At 36.3% G+C, this 25,104-nt stretch overlaps 2 protein-coding genes and 1 long non-coding RNA gene across 3 annotated transcripts in view; all 3 read left to right on the top strand.

Annotated features, from left to right (window-relative positions):
• LOC125056880 overlaps window positions 1-16,544 on the top strand; it is a 61,653-nt gene extending 45,109 nt beyond the window's left edge. Inside the window, exons 39-70 of the mRNA XM_047660199.1 lie at window positions 465-600; window positions 709-820; window positions 972-1,166; window positions 1,630-1,750; window positions 1,837-2,027; window positions 2,720-2,858; window positions 2,936-3,137; window positions 3,261-3,453; window positions 3,831-4,013; window positions 4,086-4,247; window positions 4,600-4,711; window positions 4,840-5,066; window positions 5,584-5,720; window positions 5,794-5,944; window positions 6,484-6,627; window positions 6,737-6,830; window positions 7,234-7,379; window positions 8,504-8,707; window positions 8,785-8,965; window positions 10,781-10,893; window positions 10,969-11,116; window positions 11,281-11,388; window positions 11,494-11,645; window positions 11,979-12,103; window positions 12,573-12,745; window positions 13,057-13,198; window positions 13,270-13,364; window positions 14,242-14,390; window positions 14,874-15,053; window positions 15,124-15,281; window positions 15,350-15,462; window positions 15,952-16,544. Coding sequence (XP_047516155.1) covers window positions 465-600; window positions 709-820; window positions 972-1,166; window positions 1,630-1,750; window positions 1,837-2,027; window positions 2,720-2,858; window positions 2,936-3,137; window positions 3,261-3,453; window positions 3,831-4,013; window positions 4,086-4,247; window positions 4,600-4,711; window positions 4,840-5,066; window positions 5,584-5,720; window positions 5,794-5,944; window positions 6,484-6,627; window positions 6,737-6,830; window positions 7,234-7,379; window positions 8,504-8,707; window positions 8,785-8,965; window positions 10,781-10,893; window positions 10,969-11,116; window positions 11,281-11,388; window positions 11,494-11,645; window positions 11,979-12,103; window positions 12,573-12,745; window positions 13,057-13,198; window positions 13,270-13,364; window positions 14,242-14,390; window positions 14,874-15,053; window positions 15,124-15,281; window positions 15,350-15,462; window positions 15,952-16,071 — 4,806 coding nt within the window. The 3' untranslated portion in view covers window positions 16,072-16,544. The remainder of the gene's footprint in view (window positions 1-464; window positions 601-708; window positions 821-971; window positions 1,167-1,629; window positions 1,751-1,836; window positions 2,028-2,719; window positions 2,859-2,935; window positions 3,138-3,260; window positions 3,454-3,830; window positions 4,014-4,085; window positions 4,248-4,599; window positions 4,712-4,839; window positions 5,067-5,583; window positions 5,721-5,793; window positions 5,945-6,483; window positions 6,628-6,736; window positions 6,831-7,233; window positions 7,380-8,503; window positions 8,708-8,784; window positions 8,966-10,780; window positions 10,894-10,968; window positions 11,117-11,280; window positions 11,389-11,493; window positions 11,646-11,978; window positions 12,104-12,572; window positions 12,746-13,056; window positions 13,199-13,269; window positions 13,365-14,241; window positions 14,391-14,873; window positions 15,054-15,123; window positions 15,282-15,349; window positions 15,463-15,951) is intronic.
• Window positions 16,545-19,857: 3,313 nt separating this feature from the next.
• The window catches only part of LOC125056879 (chymotrypsin-2-like), a 30,722-nt gene continuing 25,475 nt past the window's right edge, over window positions 19,858-25,104 (top strand). The window contains exons 1-3 of the mRNA XM_047660197.1: window positions 19,858-19,933; window positions 20,010-20,178; window positions 20,294-20,540. Coding sequence (XP_047516153.1) covers window positions 19,858-19,933; window positions 20,010-20,178; window positions 20,294-20,540 — 492 coding nt within the window. The remainder of the gene's footprint in view (window positions 19,934-20,009; window positions 20,179-20,293; window positions 20,541-25,104) is intronic.
• Window positions 23,777-25,054, top strand: LOC125056454. Its single transcript, XR_007118063.1, has 3 exons — window positions 23,777-23,850; window positions 23,921-24,033; window positions 24,476-25,054. It is a non-coding gene; the product is annotated as an uncharacterized LOC125056454 (long non-coding RNA).

The raw sequence follows: 25,104 nt of genomic DNA, 5'->3' as shown, positions 1-25,104 counted from the left end.
TTAAAACTTAACGATTAAAAACAGTAGCGGAGAGTTTCTTGCCAGTTCCCGCTATACGCCCTTGACTTGCGAACTGGTACTAAATGTACATTTAGAATCAATTTAACATCTTTTCTGTTGATATTCATAAGTGTACTCGGTTACCTATATGAATAACGGGTACTTACGTATTAACTTACTGTTTGGTTAAACGTCTCTTTTTATTTATTGTTTGGTTAGGTTTAATGAATAATAATTTTTAAAAAATTCAAAAATTAGGAAATAATCGACAAATATATATAAAATCGTTACCAGAATTTTTGCCGCGGTGGCGTTAATACGTAAGTACTGAATAACGTTGTTTTGAGTTTGACCGAATGCCGGATGTGATAGATTTCGCTTTAATACATTGGAAAGAAGTGATAATCTGATCACCTACATCCTTATAATGAAAAAATATTAAAGAGGTTTTGTATATTTTGCAGGGTCTAGGCCGTCTACTGAAGAAGGCATCGGACCTGATGCGTTGCATCAATCTGGACCGCTTCAAGGCTGTCTCGGATGAACACAGATTGACGGAAGAGGCGGCCAGGTTAACTAGGATCAATGAATTTACCGCCGGTAAAATATATAAGATCATGTTAAATAGGAACATTGTTCATAAAAATATATTTTCGAATAGATCTAAAGATATTTGATGCAATACTCTTAAGAAATATTTTATTTCAGGTTTGGTATTCCTCAACATGAGTCACGATGAAGAGACTTTTCCCAGGAACATCGAATATAAGATACGTATGGACATCGAGAACGCGCCGACCACTAAACGCACCAAGAACTAGTGAGTTGTATATTATATTAGTTTAAATGAAAAATTTAGTATAACAATTGATTTAAATGAAACTGCAATAAATTGGCTCATCGGTTTAAAAGGGAGAGCGTTTTCTATAAAAAAGTATAAATTCTAATACATTTTAACAATTTCTCATCAGTCTTTGGACTCCGGGTCCGGAAGCCAGTTTTCTGGAGAACATGCGTTACTTCCGTGGCTTCGTCCAAGTCCAGGACATCGTTGAGAAGGCCATCGTCCAGCTCTCCGACAGAAGACCCAAGAGAGATGTCTCCATTGATGAAGACTGGGCGGTATACACGCAGCAGAACCCTTACCCGTGCTATAGAAAAGATATGTGAGTTGAACTTATAAGAAAAGTGTGTGTTTCTTGTAAGAATAGGGATGCCCGACAAAAGTGATAACTTAAGTCTTAAACTAATCTAAGCTGAACTATATAATATAGCTTAGCTAAAATGTTGATAAAAAAATGTTTTTTTGGTTTATACTTTCACAAACGGTTATAGTTTGAGGTTATATACAGTGAGCACTGTTAACAGTATAAGTCTAACGCACACACAGCCCTGAGTAGATGGAGGCGAAAGCGTTTATCCGAAGTATGGTTAGCGCAGCGTTAGAGTGAGAGAGGAGGAGCCTGCCTACCGCTAACATATGCGTGAGAGAAAGAGAAGCAAGACAGACTAGCGCCGTAACGCGTTAAGTAACGAAGCAATTTACCCTCCCATTGAAAGTTATCACTACAAAACCATTGAAAGTCAAATAGACGCGATTTTCTCATTTGACCAAATATTTTGTTTCAGCTTCCAAACGTCTCTTTACGAGTCCCAAGCTCTGATAGTGGCGTTCTTCTTCTCTTTCCTGTTCACCGTCTCGTCAGCCGTCAGATTTACTTTGGCTGATAAGGAATCTGGAAATACTATGGTACGTTATCATTCTTCGAAGACGACTTCAATAAAGCACACATACAGACCAACATACAGTATAAAGAATTGATATTTATTATCCAGCTGATGTCTGTGATGGGCGTGAACCTGAGCTACCACACCCTGTCGTGGTTCCTGAGCTCTTTGATCGAGATGTCGGTGACGATGCTGTTGGTATCCTGCGTCTTGTACTACGGGAAGATTCTACCCAACACTACGCCGACTCTCACGTTCACTCTTCTCTTCATATTTGGACTTTCCGTGCTGAGCTTTTGGTGAGTTTGTGTTGACTTATTACTTGTATCGTCAGTGGCCATAGTTAATAGTGTTTTTTTATACATGTGTCTTTACTAAGACATCATGGAACATTACGATCTGGCCTAACTTAAGACTAATGAGTAATTTAAGTCTAACTTAATTTACTAAAAAGGATTTTTATCAGAAGAAAGTGTCCAATAACACTACTACAGACTCTATTAAAGGAAACTGTTTAGCACTTAATACTAACGTGCACTAACACTAATTCACTAGTTCAAATGGTTTTGTCCTTTTCAGTCTTTTCACTAGACCCGTGGTGTCAAGGAGTGATAATTAAGATAATTTATAAATTGAAAATAATAATTATCCCAATTTAAATGAATTCTTCGCGATTATAACGGATCAAACAGCACTTATCCGGATAGATCAGCTGGATAGATTCGATAGTGGGCTGAACAGTTTTAGCTGCTGTTTTGCTGGTGATTTTTGCTTCTGCTTGTCAAAAAATTCTAGTATTTTTATTTTATTTTATTTTATCTTGTATTTATTTTATTATTATATTTTTTGTATATATTTTTGTATTTTTTTGTAACATTTATGTTTACCTAAATTGTCAAAAATTTTAGATAAAAGAGTTTGTAACATACCATAGATATAGTATTATGTATGTTGTGGTAAACTTTACTAAATAATAACTATATAAATTTAGTTACCTGATGGGGAAACTATTCACGTCGGCAAGCGTCGGAGCCATTTGTGCCGCGTTGGGATATCTCACGACCTTCATGCCCTTCGTGCTCATCCTCTCACTCGAAGCCGTCCTCACCAGTGGCCTCAAGATCTTTGTGGTGAGGGGTCGTTCGTTACTGATTCAATTTTGAAAAATTTAATCATTAGGCCTTTCAAATAATTTTGAATGCTTCAGAGCCTCTCGATGTCGTCGTCGCTGTGTTACGCGTTTCTCTTCATCTGCCGCTTCGAGGCCATGGGCGTGGGCGCAGACTGGTCCAAGTTGTGGGAATCTCCGGACGACGCCGGAGACATGAATATAGGCCTCGCCGCCGCCATGATGGTAGTTGACGCCTGTCTCTACTTCCTTTTGGGGCATTTTGTCGAAAGAATCTGGGGTTCGTATCTTCCTATAGTTATGCGTGTTCTTAATAACCAAATAAAAGTTGTATACTTAATAATTTCCATTTTTTTTTAAGATTTAGTATGCACCTCTATTATTACATTTGCTTATATTTTAGGTCTGAAAAAAGTGCAAAGCAACGTAACATACATATCTTCGACTGACGAGAAAGCGGGTGTCAGTATAATAAACATCACTAAAGTTTACTCCCGGGGAGCTAAACCCGCGCTCTCCGGGGTCAGTGTAGAGTTACGGCCGGGACAAGTCACCACTCTACTGGGACACAACGGTGCTGGAAAAAGTACTCTCATGTATGTATAAAATAAGATTTTAATAATAATAAAAAAAAATCAGTGGCGCTACAACCTCTTTAGGTCTGGGCCTCAGATTTCTGAATCTGTTTCATGATTGTCAATCTAATAAACAAGTAGGTGACAGCCTCTAGTGTCTGACACGCCGTCGACTTTTTGGGTCTAAGGAAAGCCGGATTCCTGACCATGTATTCTTTCAACGCTCAAGCGAATGTTAAATGCTCAGACAGACAGAAAGTCCATTGGTGCACAGCCGGGGATCGAACCTACGACCTCAGGGCTGAGAGTCGCACGCTGAAGCCTCTAGGCCAACACTGCTCTTTTAATAATAATACAATGTTTTTTTTTTTCAAAACAAATTATTAATTCGTGTATAGCAACATCTTAACCGGAATGCTGAAGCCTACATCCGGCCAAGTGGTAATCCGGTCCGGGTCGGGCGGGTCTACCCGGGTGGGCGTGTGTCCGCAACGGGACGTACTCTACGAACACATGACCGCACGAGAGCACGTACACTTGTACGCAACTCTTAATAATGCCCCTAGCTCTGAGGTGGACGGGTGAGTTTTTACTAAAATTTTATTTATTGTTTTGAAAAAATATTTTTAAAATTTGCGTTTTATTTTATCCAGTATTCTGAAGGTAGTATCTCTGGGACACGTGTGTGACGAGCCGGTCAGCAGACTGTCTGGTGGTACCAGGCGTCGTCTGTGCGTAGCGCTCGCCTTCGTGGGACAACCCAACCTGGTCACTCTCGACGAACCCACCTCGGGAGTAGACCCTCAGGCTCGAAGGTTAGTAGGAATAGAGATGCCGATAAAAAAATTAAATAAAAAAAATGGTATAATATAAATTAAGTGAGGGCCAGCGCTGAATCTCAAAAAAAAACAAAATGTAAATTTTAAATTACTTTAATTAATTAATTTTACAATAATGATACTTAACTAAATATAACTATTTAATCGGCCCGATATTAGGTGCACGACAAATAATTTATATTATAAACTTATCTAGTTGAGAATTGACCGGTCCGATATGAGGTATCCGATAAAAACTTCTGATCTCTATTGTCCATTTCCTTTTATAACGGTGTTGCGGGGCAAAGGGAGTGCAATGGATATGTAACATATAAAATAATATTTTCAGAGAGATATGGTCCATGATAATGAAGTTACGTGTGAACAGAACCATACTTCTCACCACACACCACCTCGACGAGGCGGAACTCCTCAGCGACCAGGTCGTCATTATGCATAAGGTATATACGCAATAACAAATATTGCTTAAAATTAAGTCGGCAACACATGCGCGAACCTCGTAGTGGAGATATACGATAATACATTTTCTTACCTTGATTATCGAAATGAAACTTATTACTATTTCCAGGGTCAAATCCACACCACCGGTTCTCCAATAGAAATCAAGCGAACCCTCGGCTCCGGATACAAGTTGACCGTCCTGTATCCCGGTGGAACCCAGGATATCGAGGAAAAGACTCGACAAGTTCTGGAGCTGACCAGAAATGTGGTGAACAATGCCAGTTTGGTCGACGTGACTGGCGATGAAGTGGAGATCAACGTTCCTTTCTACGACGAAGATGGCGTCAGCACCGAGTGAGTTACAATTATTATTATTAAACCTTATTGCTGATTGAGATGTGCCAGTTTTGGTGATCAGCGTGTCCTGTGACAAATAGGCCTCTTCCACCTGCTTTCATTCTATTCTAGTATTAGCTCTTCATGTTCAAGTTGTGCCTCCTATTCTCTTTATGTCGTCTGTCCATCTCTTGCTCTGTCTTCCTTGTGTGCTTTTTCTCTCTCGTGGTTGCCATTAGATATATTTCGGAAGCAAAACGCTACCCATACTAATGCGTTAAAATATGATTTAATAAATATATATATAGACTACCTACAAATTCAAACTTGAATCAATATTTTTCAAGACACAAACTTTTATTTACAGAAGATTACAAAATACTATAATATTATACTTATAATATTAGATTTAATTTATATTTGGTGACTTTTCTCTATATATATTTATTTATTCAGACCTACATTTGAGCGTATCTTTGAATAACTTTATTGTGAATAATGATAGCTATTCTATAATAGAGGTTACGTTTCCCAGTTTCGAGGTCTTGTGTTCGACCCTAGAAGGCAGCTCCGGCAGTCTCGGGTACCGCAGTTACGGCATGGAGTGCACCAGCCTCGAACAGGTCTTCTTCAACATCTGCGATCGGGATGAGGTTCCTAGTAATCCTTCGGGTAATAAAATCTCTTCGCATTAAGTAAGAGACGCCGTAGTGAACGTCCTTAAACATCATATGTATGATTGCAGCCGTAGACGCGACATCTAAAAGTGCGTCCTCTTCGAGCATAAAGACGGACCGTGCCCCTCTGGTGCCCCCCGAGGGGCCCCTCAAGGCTTCTGCCGCCCAACAGTTCCTGGCTCTGCTGCACAAGAGATACATTCATTATATTAGGAACAGGTCAGTTGTTCTGTCTCAACTATGAATATTGTTTTCGAATTGCTATAATTAACTAAAAAAATTTTCAAGAACAAAGTGTTTATTTTTCTAATGCTTTATGATATACAATATTATTTGTTTGTTTTTCTGGATATCTTATATTCAATAAAACTATTATATTCTTCTTTATAAATAAGTTTACCAAGTGGTATGTTAGTAACGTGTACAAACTTATCAAAACTCCATATTAAATTGAACTTTTAATATTAGACGTGATAGCTCTGATATCCTCTAAGAAATTCAATTTTGTTACAAATCTTAATATAAAAACTCCGATCGAAGCATTTGTTTTAAACGATATTCATTTTCTCACATCTTCTTTGACGATATTTGAACTTCATAAGAACCTTCTCCTGACAATAATAAACACAACAAAAAAAACAATTAGCGAAATCGGTCCAGCCGTTCACGCGAGATGCACTGACCAAGGGAAATAGGGATTCATTTTTATCTATATAGATTTAATACTATTTCCAGTGTTATTATTTTGGTATTTGCAGGTGGTTGCTATTCCTCCTGCTCGTGCTGCCATCTCTGTTCGTGACGGTGGCGATGGGTTTCGCCAGCATCCGGCCTCCGGCGGACAACGAGATCTCGCTCAGGCTGCATCCGGATCTGTACCGACCCACCACTGACTATTTGGTGTAAGAATATTTTCAATGTTTAATTCCTTATTTTTGTCTTAGCATAGTTAAAGTACGTCTTAGCATTTTCAAGGAAGTTAATATTTTAAATGCTTTTTGCACTTCATAGCCGGCCATCGAATCCCGTTCCCGAGAATATACTTGGAAAGAGAGTCATGGATATGTTACGATATGAACAAAACTCACGAAATTGGACTAAAGAGGTGAGTTTTTGTTTCAGTGATTCTTCTTATTTAGCAGGCCTAGTGGCTCTTAGATGGTAGGTTCGATCCCTGGCTGTGCCTCAATGGGCTTTCTTTCTGTATGCCCATTTAAAAAGTCGACGGCGTATGTCCGGCACAGGAGGCTGACCGTCCTACTTGCCTGTTTCCTTGACAAATGGTCATGAAACAGATAGAGGAATCTGAGGCCTAGACCTAAAAAGGTTGTAACGCCCTGATTTATTTTTTGATTCTTCTTAAAACCAATAATAGATACTACTCTTACTATTGTATTACTGTAGTTATTCTTATTGTTAATTACTTTAGTTAAAAAACTAACTGTTTGAAAGTAAACTGTCTATGAAAATAATAAGACAAGATATGTGATGATTATGAAATTTTGCAGGACTCCCTAACGTGTCAATGTGTGGACACGATTCAACAATGTGAAATTCCGGGAAAATTAGATCGACCGAATTTGATGGTGCTTCCCGACGTCAATACTCTCAACGATTGGCTCGTCACGTCGCAACAGGCTTATATTGAGAAACGGCAAGTTTATGTTTTTATCACTTTCATTGTGTTGTGTATTATTGCATAAGATTTTGGTTAAATCTTAAACGGTCGTATTTACTTTGTAAGTATATCTTAACTGAACTTTGAAATTTCCTACGTTCAATTTGAAAAAAGGTAAAATTTCAAAGGGTTTTTTAAATAAGCAAATATATTTTATCAGCAATTTAAATGTGAACACGCAATGCACAACTGCCCTGCGATTCTGTAACTCACTTTTCGAACTGACACAGCGGTTATCGAATCGGTGGTCGCTCTGTGAGTTCGAAAAGTGAGTTACAGAATCGCAAGGCAGGCTGCTACCAAATTAGAGGAGGTTCAATTGGAATGTCTAAGATATCCATCGTACTCCCCGAAGATTGCTCCATTAGATTAGCATTCATTTCGAAATTTGGATAACTTCTTGAAAGGCAAAAAATTCAACTCTGATGGGGCAGTCAAAACCGCCTTAAAATAAAACCGCCTAAAAATTTTATTTATTCCCGTCCGAAATGTTTTTTGGTAAAGGGATCAATGAACTACTTAATAAGGTGGCAAAAGTGCAAAGATACCAATGTTAGATACTTTGATTAATTAAATATATTATATTTAAAAAAAACATGTACTTATGCACACGCGTTATAAGTTATACTTCTTTGGCATAATAATTTTCTTCGAGCACTTTAGAGAGGCGTTTCCCTCTTCGAATTTCATTTTTCTTGTCCATTTTAATGGTCACTTCCAATCGAAACGATATAATATGTACTAAGCATATTTTACAATAAACACTGTTTTTTATCACTTTATTCTTATAGAATCATTATTTTAGTTTAAATTAACACGACTCTGAAAAACTACGCCATGACAGACAATGCAACTTGTCGATAAAACAGAGCAAGCGCCAACTAGCAGCCCAGACTGTTTTACCAACGTTTCAACAGATATTCAGGGTATCAGTTTTTTGAGATGGTGTACGCGCGCATCGTAAAAATTGACTTTCATAATTTTTTCCTAACACGCCAAAAGAAGTATAACAAAAATCTACTTTTACTATGTAAGGACCTAATATAATGAATGTGCCAGAAACGAGCGAGGTTTTAATCTTTATCATCATCGATACATAGATACGGGGGCTACTCATCGTCAGTGAGCGACGACGTGACCCATCTGACGTCGTGGTACAACAACAAAGGGCACCACGCCCTCCCCGCGTACCTCAACCACCTCAACGAGGCCCTCTTGAAGGCTTCCACGGGAGAAGACGCCACTCTGACGCTCCATACGCACCCTCTGAAGATATCCAACGAACAGCTGAACAAGGATAACGTGTACGTACACTTCGTCGAATTGGCCCGTTGCGTCGATATATTCGTTTAAAAGTTACCAATGTGGAACACACTCCCAGGTACCAGCACGTGGCCGACGCGGGCATATCGGCGATGCTGCTCATAGGATACAGCCTGGTCAGCGCGGGCGCAGCCATCTACCTCGTCACGGAGCGAACTCAGAAGCAGAAGCGTCTGCAACTGCTGTGTGGGGTCTCGCCGACGGTCTACTGGTCTTCGGCTTTGATCTGTGATATGATTGTTAGTATATTTGGACTTGTTAATATATTTTTTATCATTGACGGGGTTGGTATGAATAACACCTTCACCAATCACTTGGAAGATAATTTGGAGCAACGCTCCGTGGGTGTATTTGGAGCTAAATTAAATTCCAATTGTATTAATGCGTTCGTAATATTATTTATTTAAGTAATATTGTTTATAACCTTAAGAAAATAGATAATTTACAATTTTTAAGTTAAAGAAATAGCTACACCGATTACAGACATAAAATATAATATATATAACGAACATTATGTACTACTGCTTGTTGAAGTGTGTTTGGGGGTGTGCTACATGTGTGTTTTTAGGTGATAAATATGTGTAAGTATATTTCGGTATATTTGTAATATATTATAGCTCGGTATGACAAGCGTTATAATCGGGTACATAGTCTAGTCGACAAGTTGAAAATGGAACAAAATAGAGATACTGCTCTTAAAATTATTTATTTAATTATTAGGGAAAATTAAAAAAAAACGATTATAAACAATTAAAAATTGTTATTAAGGAAAAAATTTTTTTTTTTTAAACATAACATTTTTAATGTAATAAAGTTGTGGAAATTTTTTTTTTTTAAATATTGATTTAATCAATTTGTTTAAAAAAAATTTATCAACAAATGGCGGGAATTTTTTTTTTGCAAATCAATAAATATCTTGTATTAATAAAAAAACGATTTTATGATGATTTAGATAAAAAAAAATTTTTTTAACAACATTACATGGATTTTTAAGTTTTTGTTTAAGTAAAAAAAAATTTATAAACAAAGTATAAATATTTTTTTAACTTTTATGGCACGATCTTGTTAAGTATGTATGTAAGAAAGGCTCTACGAAGCGAAATAGTTTTACGACTATTATTTAAACATTTTTTTTTCACTTACAATTAAGACGGTAGTTCGAGAAAATTTCGTTACTTAACAATTATTTAACTTGTTGAAAAATTAACTTTAAGTAAAATTTTTAACGGGAATAAATTAATTATAGTGTTCAGAACACACCATATTTTTTTTCAAATTTAAAAAAAAATATTCAATACCTTAAATAAATTAATTAATGTGCCGTAGTCGCTTTTGACGCCACGCGCGAATCCTAAAAATGTCACCTGCAGACCTATTTTCAGCGTTAAATTAAAATTATAAATAATGGAGATAGAGTTCCGGGAGTTAGGAGTTTATTATTGGAAATTTCCTCTTCTTTCAGAATATTTATTTGAAATTTCTTAAATATTATAAGTTTATTAAATATTGGCAAAAAACTAAATGCCATTTTTTTTTCATCTTTAATGGTCTATAACTTTTGCAATTTTTTATGTGCTAATACACGCTTTTAGCACATTTTTCTAGACGTCATTCCGGATCCAATGAGCTATCGCACATAATTTTAAGAGCAGTATCTCTATTTTGTTCCATTTTCAACTTGTCGACTAGACTAACAGTTAAAGTTGACACTTTAAAAGCAAATTGGGGCAATACGTAGGTATTAATTGTAAAAAATATTAAATTTTTAAAGAAAGTTATGTACTTTATGAATATCGTATGAATGTACCCTACATTCATACGATATTATATAATAATAATAGTAAAGCCACTATAATTCTATACATTAAAAGTTACAAATCAGATGCGTGTTAGTTTTGTTATTTCTATTTCTTCTTTTTCTATGGATATCCCTTATGGGTAAAAGCTGAACTTTCCATTTGATTTTGTTCTTCGCTTTCTCCATCCACTTCTACCCGGAAACTAAATATACGAATACGATTACTCCTGTATATTGATAAGTTCGTTTCCAACAGGTGATTCTCGTAAACTTGGCAATCACTGTGGTGATCCTGAAGATATTCAACTTCCCCGTGTTTGTGGCGAGAAATAACCTGTCTGCCATTTGTGTACTCATTGTTTTGTACGGGTTAGTAGTCCAAATATTTTGGTTTATATTTAAATCAAAATCCATTTCTATTATTGAAGAATATTGAAATTGCAGCTACGCGTGCGCAGGCGTAGTGTACGTGTCGGAGAAGTGGTTCAAAGAGCCGAGTCTGGCGAACATGGTGCTGTTCTGTGGCAACACCTTCGTAGCTCTCGGCGGTATCGCCATATTACTGGTGCTGGACATCATTTCCGATTCCGACGTAAGTTTTTCTTATTTTTATTAAATAATAATAATAATTAAACTTCGTTTATTCCTTGAAACATTCACCCATCTCCATCTACCTTCAACTGGCTACATCTCTTTCTATCTTGAGCATCTACATCTCTTTCTTTATTTATGTTTGTTAACATATTATTTTTTCAGGCCACGGACCACGCCCGCTGGGTTTTACATAAAGTCTTTTTGTTGAGTCCACAATTCGTGTTGGCCGACGGCCTCTTGGAGATCGCTAAGAACACAATACAGGCTCAGGTACGTTCTATATTCTTTACTTCTAATTTATTTTCCTACAGTAATGCAGTATTTTAGCAAATCGGTCGCTAATAAAGTTATTCTTTTGACATTTGTGAACGTTAGGTGTTGGGCTCCTTCGGAATGGACACGTACCGCGATCCTCTGTCTTCTTCCCTGGTGCTGTACCACTACATCTCGCTGCTGGCGGTCGGAACCGCTCTCTTCGTGCTCAACCTGGCCTTCGAGTACGGTTGCTTCGACGATCTGCTTTCGAGGTATTATTATTTTAAGTGACATTTTATTCACTCGAAAACAACTGTAATAAAGCGGTATTTTTATGGATAAATATTGAAAATATATTTTTCTCTAATTAAATTATTGCTCATGATATCTGCACGTTGAGCGACTTGAAAACTTTAAGTACGTTAATTTTGTCGTGATTTTTTCATTGTGTACTTGATTCAGACACAGAAATCTGATGCCCAGACCTGAAAAGGTTGTAATGTCACAGCTTTATTTTAAACTTTTTACTTGACTCTGCATCTAAATTTGAAAGCTTATATTGAAATAAGCGATTGAGAAGCTAAGATTGGCACGTCGGTTTCCAGATTTGCTCCCCGATACACCAGACGAAGGGACGAATCCTCTGAAGAAGACGTGGTGCGCGAAGAGCGTCGAGTGACGGCCGCGGTTTCGCCGTTGCGTCTGCGCACCATTGGGAACATTAATGCCGGTGAAGATTACTATTATTATTAAGGCTTTGTAATGAATAAAAAATTGGTTAGTTAACGTTTCTCAATGTGAGTATACGAATAAGTTGTAAAAAATTAAGGTAGTTTTTTAGTGATATTGTAAGGGGCCTCTCCATATTTTTGTATTTTCCTTTTTTTTCTTTAATTTTTCTCAATGCATTGTTCAGTTCTAATTTTATTCTTTTAATTTTAATTATTGTGACGTAGAGCGCATGTCCATTGTTGTATTGTCCTGTTCTTAATTTTTCTTATGTAGCTTAAGAAGATAATGGGTGTCGTTTTCCCCACGGGGACCAGCCAGATTGGGGAGTATTTTGGTAACATGGTTATTGACATTGTTGTATTTCCTTTGTTTTCCGGTATGCTGTGTTTTGTTTTTTCTTTCTAGATTCTCCAATTACTCTACATTAGCTAAACAAATGAAAATTAATAATAAAAGCCAAATTTTAGGATTTGTGGACTCAAACGAAGACCTAAAGAGCAATTCGCTGAAACGCTCCACGCTAAGCGATGCCAAGGCGACTGACGTCATATCCTGCGTGCACGTCAGCAAAATGTATCCGGCCGTGAGCGGCTTCCGGTTGGCCGTGGACGATCTGACTTTGGGGATACCGGCCTTCGAGGTTATTTATTAAATTATTAGAACTATACTACTAATATAATCTTTATATATATAATTCTTCTGTGAGTGTGTATGTCACTGAACTTCTCTCAAACGACTGGACCGATTTTGATGAAATTTTTTGTGTGTGTTCAAGGGGATCTGGGAATGGTTTAGATTCACAAATCAGCCCGCCAGATGGCACTGAAGTCGGTACTTTCATACTTTGCTTTACTAAATGCTTGAAATATCATGCAGGACAACGTCTGTCGGGTCCGTTAGTATCCTATATATTTGTTTAAATTATATGTTATAATGTACGTACACTTGCAGTGCACCGCCTTGGTGGGTCAGAACGGCGCTGGCAAGTCGAGTACGTTCGCGATGTTGACGGCCGAAGTGCGTCCGACCTCCGGACACGTGTACGTCCACCAGCACGAGGCGAGCCAAAGAGATCTCTGCCGGGGACTTATCAGTATGAAACTAACACTTCCATTTTAGTTTAATCTCTTTTGTTCATTAATTAATGTTTAATTTGGGTTGAAGGCTACTGTCCCCAACGAGACGCCTTGGACTCTCTGCTCACGGTGAGAGAGACGCTGCAGTTCTTCTGCAAGTTGAGAGGCCTCACCGATGAAGAGGTAATAATTATTTTGTATTTTAATAAAAACATATTTGTCAGATATCGTCTTTAGAGGGTTTAGTGGGCGTCATGTGGGTAAAGTGAGAGCATAAAAGACACAAATAATCACCGTACAGTATTTCATTTAGATTGATTCCTTTTAACATTATAAATAACATTGAAGCTTTAATTATAACAAGCAGCTGCTTCAAGGCCCCGATCTCACTTTTCATCACAATCTCTCATCACCACAATGCTCCATTGAATACTCAATCAGAACTACCCTACGTTCCCTGAACGTGCTGTCCAAAGTCCAGATGGCATATGCTCTGCTGTTATTGGTCGTTACAATATTCGTACTTTAATTCGTAAATGATTTCAATTATAACAAATTAAGTTATGATTCCTTAAAGTAATTGAAGGAATTTGAATCATTAACCAAAGTAACAATAAAAATCACCAGTCAATTGACTCGATCAGAATATTTCCTGATAATCTGAGCATTCATAAATTTTTGATTATCCAGAATAAAGCATGCGAATTCTCCAATTGCATTTTGTGCATTAAAACAATGTGTATTTATTTTGATTTTGGTGACAGATTGTTTTCTAATAAATTACCTTCTTAAGTAAAAGTCAAAGAGATAGTGTAATTATACTGATTTGGTCTTTAATTATTGTAACTTTTTCATTGATTACTTTTTCTCTCAAATGATGGCGATAATTTTCCCTTAAACAATTATTTTTATTTAAAATATTCAATCATTAATTAATTAATATTATTATTAAAACGCATTTTAGATCTTTCTAAAAAACGAATCAAAATGTTTTTTAAAAATCATGGTTAAAGGACAACAGTATAAGAGATCTTTGAATTTGAAACAATGGACGTTTCAGGTGATAAAGCGCACGTTGGAGCAGTTCGAATTGACCAAATACAGTTCGAGCCGCAGCGGCGTGTTGAGCGGCGGCAACAAGCGGAAGTTGTGCACTGCCGTCGCCTTCATGGGGCGGAATCCCCTCGTCTTGCTGGATGAGCCCACCAGGTAAGTGCCCGACGTCCTCATAATCCATCGGTGGATACAGATTACTCTTTTGACGTGATAACGTCTTTAAAATCGTTTTAGTCGGGTGACATGTTCAGAAACTTGTGTCACACCAAAACCTCACGAGCGCGATCGCAGGTATAACGAGAGAGAGACGGACCGATCTCCCGTCTCATCTCGAGCGCTGCCAGTCATTCCGTGAATGTATGAAGAAAAATGTATATCATAGTCGAATAAGTAAACTTGTCATTTTACACCCGAAATTTATCATCAAAAGTGTGAATAAAACGATAGATGTAATTTAAAATTTGAAAAAATTGTTATCTTCATTAATTCCTTACTTCCCAAAAACATATCACCAATAAGACGTTTTCACGTAAACATCTCGATCGTAAACCTACTTTACAAACAACCAATATTTAGATTTTTTAGTTTTCTAAACAAATATTATTAATCGCTTTAGTCATCGATTGATTATTTTAGCGGAATGGATCCCGGGTCTCGGGCCTGCGTGTCCCGCGCGTGGCTGAGCGCGTGCAAAGCGGGACGCGGCGTGCTCCTCTCCACGCACGCGCTGCACGACGCGCGACGAGCGCACCGAGTGGCCCTACTCAGAGACGGACGCTTGACTGCGATCTCGCCGCTGGACCAGGGCTTGGCCAGGTGACTTTCATTGCCATTCACTTTGATTGGGCGTGTCCATGTTCAACTTAAACTAATAATGTATTTCCAGGTTTGGCGGTGGATACGTAGTGTGCGCACGAGTGTGTGAAGCGAATCCTGGCGGCGTCCGCGCGGTCTGGGAACGCGTCTCGGAGCACGCTCCTCACGCCACGCTCACCGCCGCTCACGCCGCCGCCGTTCACTTCATCGTGCCCACTCTCGTCACGGGTGAGATGAAATAGTCTCAGATATTGAAATGTCGAAAGTTCAGATTTTTTATTCAGTTATAATTCCAGAGTCGGGAAAGGAAACGGTGACGCCGGTGAGTTCAATATTCCGAGTGATGAGTGAGCTGCAGAGGGACGGCCTCGTGGAAGACTTCACGCTCAACCAGACGTCGCTCGAACAGGTCCCAATTTTATTCTTTAAAGAGAACTTATATAAGAGTTGAAGATATATTTTTTTCAAAGATTTGTGTTCTATGGTTTATGGTGGGACATGAGCAGTGTTGGCCTAGTGGCTCAGCGTGCGACTCTCATCCCTGAGGTCGAAGGTTCGATCCCCGTCTGTGCACCGATGGATTTTTTCTTATGTGTGCATTTAACATTCGCTCGAACGGTGAAGGAAAATACGTGAGGAAACCGACATGTCTTAGACCCAAAAAGTCGACGTCGTGTGTCAGGAAGTAGGCTGATCACCTACTTGTCTATTAGATTGAAAAATGATCATGAAACAGATTCAGAAATCCATTCCAAACCCAAGAAGGTTGTAGCGCCACTGATTTTTTTTTAAGGTGGGGCATCGCACAAAAAAGATTAGGAAACTATGATCAAAATTCTCAATCACAAAAGATTCGATTATAAGTATATACAGTAAACCTTGAATATAATCTTTTCAGATGTTCCTAAAAGGATCGGCCGATATCGACGCATTTACTCTAGAATCGGAAAACGCTGCTCCCCCCCACCTCCGCTACAGAAGGATCAGCGACGAGCTCAGCACGGTCACTGCTCTTTGAGCAACATTAGGAATGAACTCTTTTTCATATCATATCGTTAATATTTTAACTGGATCTTTAACGCGTAAAGCGCCCTCTTTGGCTGAACCACGGGTTTGATAAAGTAAAGACTGCATCAGATGTATGAACTACCTTATAATAAGGGCACCGATTTCAACTCCTCAAATAAAAAGATAATATTCATTTTAATTAGGATTTAATATATGCTTCCAATAAAGTATTATTGTGAGACTCGGTTCCACGAAACGGTATTAAATCGAATTAACTATTCCGTCCCTATTTTAACCTTTAATAAGTCTATTATAATAGTATGACAAACTTAATAATGACAATCATATACATGACAATGTTCCTAGGATTAATTTTATTTAGAATTAGAATTAATTATCTAAAGGGTTATTTGTAACATTGCGTAGTTCCTAAGTGACTTACATGCTGTGATAAAATATAAAATAAATAAAATGGTTTTGGTATTTTTTTTTCTTAATAATAGTGAGATCAAGTTACAGAGAGCATTATATAAGAGCATACATAAGACATCGCGGAGAAGAAATAATTCGTACATTATTTTACAAATCACTTATTAATAATTAAAAATGTAAGAAAAAAAAAAACAACATCATTAAACATCTAACATAACTGTAATCAAAATCACTTTGATTGATGACTGGAAGTGTTACACAGTTCGTTTCACAATACATTTTCTTTTGCGAACTAAAGTACTGTGGAGTCGACTCCCGATGGGAGTCTTCCCTGAGAGATACCAACCTCCAAGAGACCTCAAACTATTAAAAAATAATACTAATAAAAAAAAATATAAGTCCCCCATTATTCGTTTCATGTCTAAAAAGCAGTGGAATAGCACGACGACGATATGAAACGACGGGCTTAGAAGGGATCCGGGTGAAATTTCGTATTCAGCCCCAAAAAACTTCTCTGAATTCTCTCTCCATGGTAAAACTGGTAGAAGATAGAGAGAGATCCCACATCTCTGCGCAACGCCAAGTTGAAAAGTGTTAATTGTCTAAATTTTCATCATTGTAAACATAATATTTACTATTTTATTTGATAAAAATTAGATTGATTATTCAAGGAAAAGAACTACTTCAAACATATTTTGGGTTCCTTCCTGGTATAAATTCAAATAAAAACAATTTAATGTAGTGTATTACATAATAATATCATGTAAAGAAATAAATGAAAAAAAAATGCCTAGCCGATAATAACCTACCTACTATAAATATGGTGAAAATGTTGTTTTCCTTATTCATTCGTGACAAATTATGTACCGTACAATCCATCTATCAATGGAGCAACTTAAGTAAGTAAGTACTAAGTTATAAGTAAGTAATAAGTTTATTTATATTACAGTACATATTAATGGTTACGTGTTTTGTTTATAACTTCCAATTAATAGTTAATTTACAATGTGCACTTATATGAAACAGAAGGATGTTTAATCCAACACCTTAATGTTATATCAATATGTATACCTAAAAGTATAGAAGCTTTAATTGGGTTTTGATAAGAAATCATTTATTATCAATTGAAGGATAGTTGAAATTCAATAATTTGAACACAACTTCTACACAGGCAACACAAGCAACATTTTGAACTTTTGGTATTGAAAAATTACAGAACAAAATAGACAGTTTTGTTTTTGTGTTAAAACGACTAAGGGAAACTGTTAACCATGCTACGGTATTAGCTGCTTATCATGCATATGTTTCATCTATACTTAGATATGGAATTATAATTTGGGGAAATTCAGTCGAAGTAAATAGGGTATTTAAGGCTCAAAAGAAATGTATTAGAGCAATTTGTGGAGCAAACTGTCTTGATAGTTGCGTACCTTTATTTAAGAAGCTCAAAATTTTATCTCTTCCATGTATTTATATTTTAGAGATATCCTTATTCGTGCACAGAAACATACATATTTTTAAGTCGAATGTAGAAGTTGAAGTAAAAAGTAGACATGGGATGAAATTGGCTGTGCCAAAAATCTATCTGGAACTGTTTCGGAAAAACAGCTTTTGTATGGCAATTAAAGTCTACAATAAATTACCAAAAGAATTAAAAGATCTTCCGTCTAGATTCTTTAAAAAGCGACTTAGTGAATTACTTTTAGAAAAAATGTACTATTCAATAAATGATTATTTGCATGAAACACCGTAATTGATATAAAGCTAATGATATAATGTATATAATATAATAGACTAGATAGTATAAGAATAATTGACATTGAATAATAATGTGAAATACTTTAAGACAAATTTGCGCGCCATCGTGTGTGGCAGAATATGCGAACGATTTATGATTGTATCACCTTAACATTTTGTACCATATTCTTGCAAAAAATAAATTATTATTATTATTATTATTATTATTATTATTATTACGCTGAAATTATTAAATTAATTAAAGCGGTAACGCAACTGAATCTCTCGGCTGCATTTCCAGACTTTGGGGCGATCGTCAACATCCACGACTGTTTTAATGTAAAGTGAGAACAAACCGTGATCCATGTGGTATCAAATTATTTCAGTATAATTAGTAGATATTATTATTATTTTCTTATGTAGCCAAGATCACATTTCAAGGATCGTCAGGCTCGCTTAAATGTCATTGCTTGTGGCGGCTTCCATGCGTCGGGTTGTCTCTCTCCCTAAAGTATGGCGAGGGGGCCGATGGCTGGCCATGCGTCATTCTCATGAACAAGTTCTACTTGTGGTGACTGGTCGTACTTGAATTCGTGTATGCGGTGGTGTTAGTTATTTCGACTATGTATTTGCGTGTTGTTCCCACGTGAATGTAAGTGCGTGTTCCTATTTCACCATGCCTCCTGCTGATGGAGGATAAATCTTTGTTTTTAATTTATTTTATTATTATTTATTACTTGTCATGTGGAACATGGTGTAATGGTTGCAGCTCCTTACAAAAATTGTGTAAAACAAAAAAACTTAGCGATTAAAAAAATGGCGGAGAGTTTGTTGTCAGTTCTTCTCTTCCGTTCTACGCCCTTGATTTGAGAACTGGCAGTAAATGTAAAATTTGAAGCATTTAATATAAAAAAATTTTTTGTCGTTTATAAGTGTACATTGTGTTACCTATTTATGAATAAATGATTGTTGACTTTTGACTTTTCGATTACATATAATATTTTAGTATAGGTACCTACTTATAAAAATACTGATATTTTACAAAAAATATGAAACTTAAGCAACAACCTTCATGATAATTTTCCTTTTCTCATTTTATGTCTGCAGGAGACAAGGCATGATCAAGAATGCATCAAATCGCTTCTGAGATAAAAATTATAATTATGTTGCTTCATATAAAAAAGTTTATCTATATCAACTATTTATCAGATACTAGGTTAATTTTTATAGCAGCACCAATTAATTTCTTGGTTATTCGAAAAAAGCGATTTTACAAGCTGTTTCGACGTACCTACATTTTATTCGCCATCTTCTGTAACTACAATAGGATTTAGGAATCATAATTATTATTAAAAAATGCGTGGCATATCCACGTGTTATGAAATATGCAAATTCTTAATTAGAAAACGTTGACGTCATAGTTTCAATGTCAAATAACAATAATTTGGTTCGAATATCTGTAAGTAATTTTTATGCTAATTGCTTAGTACCTAATCATTAATTTTGACAAGGTTTTCGTTTTCTATTATCAGATAAAATGTAATTTAACATTGTATTAGAGTTTTTGTACTATTTCTAAAAAAATAGAGTACATGGTCTATATAAAAAGAAATGTTTATAAATGAATATGTGTATTCACTACAGAAGTATCATTGATGATGGGCGTCTCAAAGATATCCTGTTAGTCGCATGGAGCGCACAGGGTAAGTTTTCTTAATATTCTTATTTATCAATTTTTTTTATTTATATACAAATTAAGTACAGTGCCTTTTATTGTAGGCGAGAAAGGAGCTCAAGAGCCCGAGACCCGAGTGGTGGGTGGCCGAGACGCACCCGAAGGGCTTGTGCCACACCAAGTCGCTCTAAAAACAAAAAGTAACTGGACTTTCTGTGGCGCTGCTGTCATCTCCGACAGATGGATACTGACAGCTGCCCATTGTGTCAAAAGGTCTAATAATACATACATATGTGCAGTAAATCGCTGATCTAAGTGTATAACAGGCTGCCGTTTTTTGTCTGAGAGTCTGAAAATTATATGTAATAAGTTTGAATTTTTTTTTCAGTCGCCAACCATCAGAGTTTACCGCTGTAGTTGGTACATTATCGAGAACGAGAGGTGGTACATCGTATGAAATAAGCAAAGTCATTGCTCACAAAGAACATAACAAGCCAAACAAATTTGACAATGATATTGCTGTTATAAGTACGAAAGAGGCCATTGAATTCAATAAAAAAGTTCAGCCCCTGCCATTACCCACAAAGGATATCACGGCTGGATTGTCGTGTATAGTGAGCGGCTGGGGTCAACTTGTGAGTTAATAATTTTGTGGAGATATATATTTCTAATTGAAGATAGTTGTATCACCTAAATCGAGGAGAGATGTGGGTACCGCGGCACAGTTAACATTACCTCTGTATATTTTTAAAAATTAAAAATAGAATAGTCCAGGATCCATCGCCTATTTTTGCACTTGATTACTATCAAGCTAATTTTCCGTGAGTAGCTTTATTTTGATGAGACGCCCAATAATTTCCTGTACGAAACTCTCGATTGTGGTAGCTAAAACAAAAGTCAAAAAACTAAAAGTCCTATCGAAGAAAGTTAAATGGCAAAAATGTAGGTAATAAAAAGATCTAAAACTTTTGTATTCACACATTTTTCACATAACCTCAAAATTTATGTGAAGAATTCAAAAAACCAAGTTTTTGGTTTTTAATTTTTATCTTTTACAAATTTCTTTTTTTTTAACGAAATTTGGTGAAAACTTACCTTTCTATGTCCCAAATACGCTGTAATTTATTTGATTAAAAATATTTATTTTTTCACCTTATTTTGAATGAATATCGAAAAAACACCCTAATTTTCAATCGAAAATTCACCCGTCAAAATATCAGCTTTTTACAAAAAGTTGGTGTGCTTTCAGTTCGTTGAAATCTCTACTTTCCTATGGTAAAATAAAATATATATATGTTACCATAGTAAATCTTCTCAGAAAATGCAAAACATCGTATGCAGTAACGCCCAGACCCGTCATACCCTTCCCTTACGTCATACCATTACGACCAAAACCCGCCAAAGATACAAATCTCAAACTCAACCTTAAAAAGTTCGAAAAATCAGGCGGAACCCTTTCGAAGACCCTTAGACCGCTGGGAAGATGATCTGAAAAGATCAGCTGGCATAAACTGGCACTCCATAGCACCGACATCTTTGGAGGAGGCCTTTACCCAAACCGGGCTTCCAGTTAATTCATAAATAAATAATATATTTACATACCTATATTACTAACATAATCTAAGCTAACCTATTAACAAAAATCAATATTTTTGGTTACTGTAATATAGCAACTACCAACTATTGTAAAACAGGAAATAAATAGGCTTATTATTATTATATATTTCCAACTTATATTTTTAAATAAAAATTGAATTAATAGGTAATTTGTATACTTTTAGGGCGCTGGTTGGTCCTCGCCTGACAAATTGCAGTATCTGTATGTAAAAACTTTAACTAGCGACCAGTGCAATAAGAAGTTAAATGGAAAGAACGGAGTCATTATTAGGTCCAGCCAAATGTGTACCCTTAACGAACGTGAAGAAGGAACGTGCCAAGTGAGTATATCTTTAAAGAGCGCGTCGCGATTTTTGTAAATATGCACGAATCATTGAGAGCTGAATCATTTTGCAACTAATCTTTTTCAACGGTATATGACACAGCCTAGGGGTGCAGATATAGCTTAGATACATCAAAGTAACTTCTTAGTAATAACGATTACTTCTTTCGTAACAGACAATATAATTTTTATGAATTATCGAAAAATAATGACATTCCAGAGATAGATAGTCCACTGATATTGTCTAATTATTACTTGTTATAGTATATTTTTACGATTCACTATTTTAAATTGATTATTTTTTGAGGACTCGATGTAAACGTTGCGACTACCCTCAGTGCTTAAAAAAAAAACTCTGTGACTAACGAAAACTGTGACTGGATGAATGTAGCTGAGATGAATTGTGCTCAAGACAAAAAGAAATGGAAAAATATGGAAGAGGCTTTTACCCTAAAAGGGGCCATACAAAAACTAGACCTCTAAAAAATTCTATTCTAACTTAAATTTTGTTTAAAACTCATACTAACTTAACTAATACTAATATTAAGGAATGAAACTAACCAATTGTTGTATAATTAATAATAATAATGACATTCCAATTAACTATCCGCGTGCAATGTAGGTACAATGTTTGTAATTGGAAATTTTCAGGGTGATTCAGGCGGCAGCTTAGTGTGCAACGGCACCTCAGCCGGTATCGTGTCCTTCAACTGGCCCTGCGCTAATAATATCCCTGATGTGTACGCAAACACGTACATGTATAAACCTTGGATAGAAGAAAATACTAAATCACCCTAAGCACTATCAATTATAAATTGTTATAAATGCCGTCCCAAAAATTATTATATGTTTTTTATTTTGTTGTAATCCTTAAATTGCCTATTTTCAAACACCATAAAGTAAAAAGTACTTGTAATATAGGGGCACGGCAGTAGAATATTTTATTTCCGGTACTTTCTTTTTCTTGAATATTCACGGATTTTTCAATAATCATATAGGTTATCCAATGAGTGAGCCTTCCAATCGCCAAAGTACCTAATAATAGCAAACGAAGTAATGAACGAAAATCAACTCATAGGTAAGATTTCAAGGCACATCCGAACAGCAATAGCAAGACGAATATGCGCGTACGAGGCTATCAAGGAAACACTCAGCAAACGATATGAGAGCGGCCGCGTTGTGTCAGTTAAAGTTAATAATAATGTATTTTTTTTATATTTCATTCACTTTAAATACAATTAATGTATATAGAAAATCATCGGTCATCGGCATCTTATCGGTCAGTGAATGAGTGAGTGTCAACGCTATTATAGGTATGTATATACATATGTATTAATTGTAAAAATTATAATAATTTTTAAACAAAGGTATGTATCTACTTTATGAATATCGTATGAATGTAGGGTATAACAATAAAAATAAAGCCACTATAATTCCATACTTTAAAAGTTACAAATCAGATGCATGTTAGTTTTGTTATTTCTATTTCATCGTGTTCTATGGATCTCTTATGGGTAAAGGCTGAACTTTCCATTTGAGTTTGTTCTTCACTTTCTCCATCCACTTATCCCCGGAAAATCTCACTTCTTCCAGATGTCGTCTGCCCATTGTTTTTGTGATCTTCACACGTTTATTTTTCCTGGAGGTGTAATGTATATGTCGCAGTAAAGTAGTTAAATCAGAGAGTTAATTGAATCTCTAGACATTTAATTAAATAAGGCAATCGAGTGGCCTTACTCAATACTCATGGACGGACGCTTGACTGCGATCGGACCAGGGCTTGGCCAGGTGACTTTCATTGCGATTCGTTTTGATAGTTGAAAGTGTTTATGTTCCACATAAACTAATAATGTACTTCCAGGTTTGGCGGTGGATACGTAGTGTGCGCACGAGTGTGTGAAGCACACGCGCGGTCTGGGAACGCGTCTCGGAGCACGTTCCTCACGCCACGCTCACCGCCGCACACGCCGTCACCGTTCACTTCATCGTGCCCACGCTCGTCACGGGTGAGATGAAATAGACTCAGTCACGTTTGAAATGTCGAAAGTTCAGATTTTTATTCAGTTTTATTTCCAGAGTCGGGAAAGGAAACGGTGACGCCGGTGAGTTCAATATTCCGAGTGATGAGTGAGCTGCAGAGGGACGGATTCGTGGAAGACTTTACGCTCAACCAGACGTCGCTCGAACAGGTCTCACTTTTAAGTAAATTTTATTAAAGATTGGGTTCTATGCGTTTATTAACTTGTGCAGAAAAGCGTATGGAGCATACAACTCTATTTGATATCTGCTAGAGGAAATAATGAAACGGTAAATGCCCTTTATTATTAGGAAAAAAAAAATATTCTGTTAACATTATATCATGAAACGGCACGACGCCATTGAGTGATCAGGCATCGATATTCGCAGATGTTAAAAAGCTGTATTTTACTATCTAAATCAATGTTTCCCAACGTGGGGCCCACGCCCCACATTTGCCACAAATTGCCCAATTTGATTAAGCGGGGCTATTCGAAAATTTATAATTTTTTAAATAATTATTTGTAACTTCAGATTTTCATTATGTTTTGAATTCTACTAATCTAAAAATTCGATTATATATAATATAGTAAAACTTGAATATAATCTTTTCAGATGTTCCTAAAAGGATCGGCCGATATCGACGCATTTACTCCAGAATCGGAAACAGCTGCTGCCCCCCACCTCCGCTACAGAAGAAGCAGCGACGAGCTCAGCACAGTCACTGCTCTTTGAGAATTATTAGAAATTAACTCTTTTGCATATCATGTCGTTAATACTTTAACCCTCTTTGGCTGAACCACGGCTTTGAAAAAGTAATGAAGACTGCATCAGATGTATGAATTATCATAGGTATACTAAGGGCACCGGTTCCGACTCCTCAAATAAAAAGATAATATACATTTTAATTAGAATTTATTATATGTAATATGTATCCAATATTGCATTGTGAGACTCGGTTCCACCAAACGGTATTAAATCAAATTTACTATTCCGTCCCTAATTTATCCTTTAATAATAGTCTATTATAATAGTATGACAAACGTAATAATAACAATCATATACATGACAATGTTCCTAGGATTAATTTTATTTAGATTTAGATTTAATTAATATCTAAAGGGTTATTTGTAACATTGCGTAGTTCCTAAGTGACTTCAATGCTGTGATAAAATATAAAATAAATAAAATGGTTTTGGTATTTTTTTCTTAATAATAGTGAGATCAAGTTACAGAGAGCATTA

Source organism: Pieris napi, chromosome 15, assembly GCF_905475465.1.
Source record: "Pieris napi chromosome 15, ilPieNapi1.2, whole genome shotgun sequence".
Taxonomy (NCBI): Eukaryota; Metazoa; Arthropoda; class Insecta; order Lepidoptera; family Pieridae; genus Pieris; species Pieris napi.
Note: the sequence above shows the minus strand (reverse complement) of the source record. Positions and strands in the feature narration are given on the sequence as shown.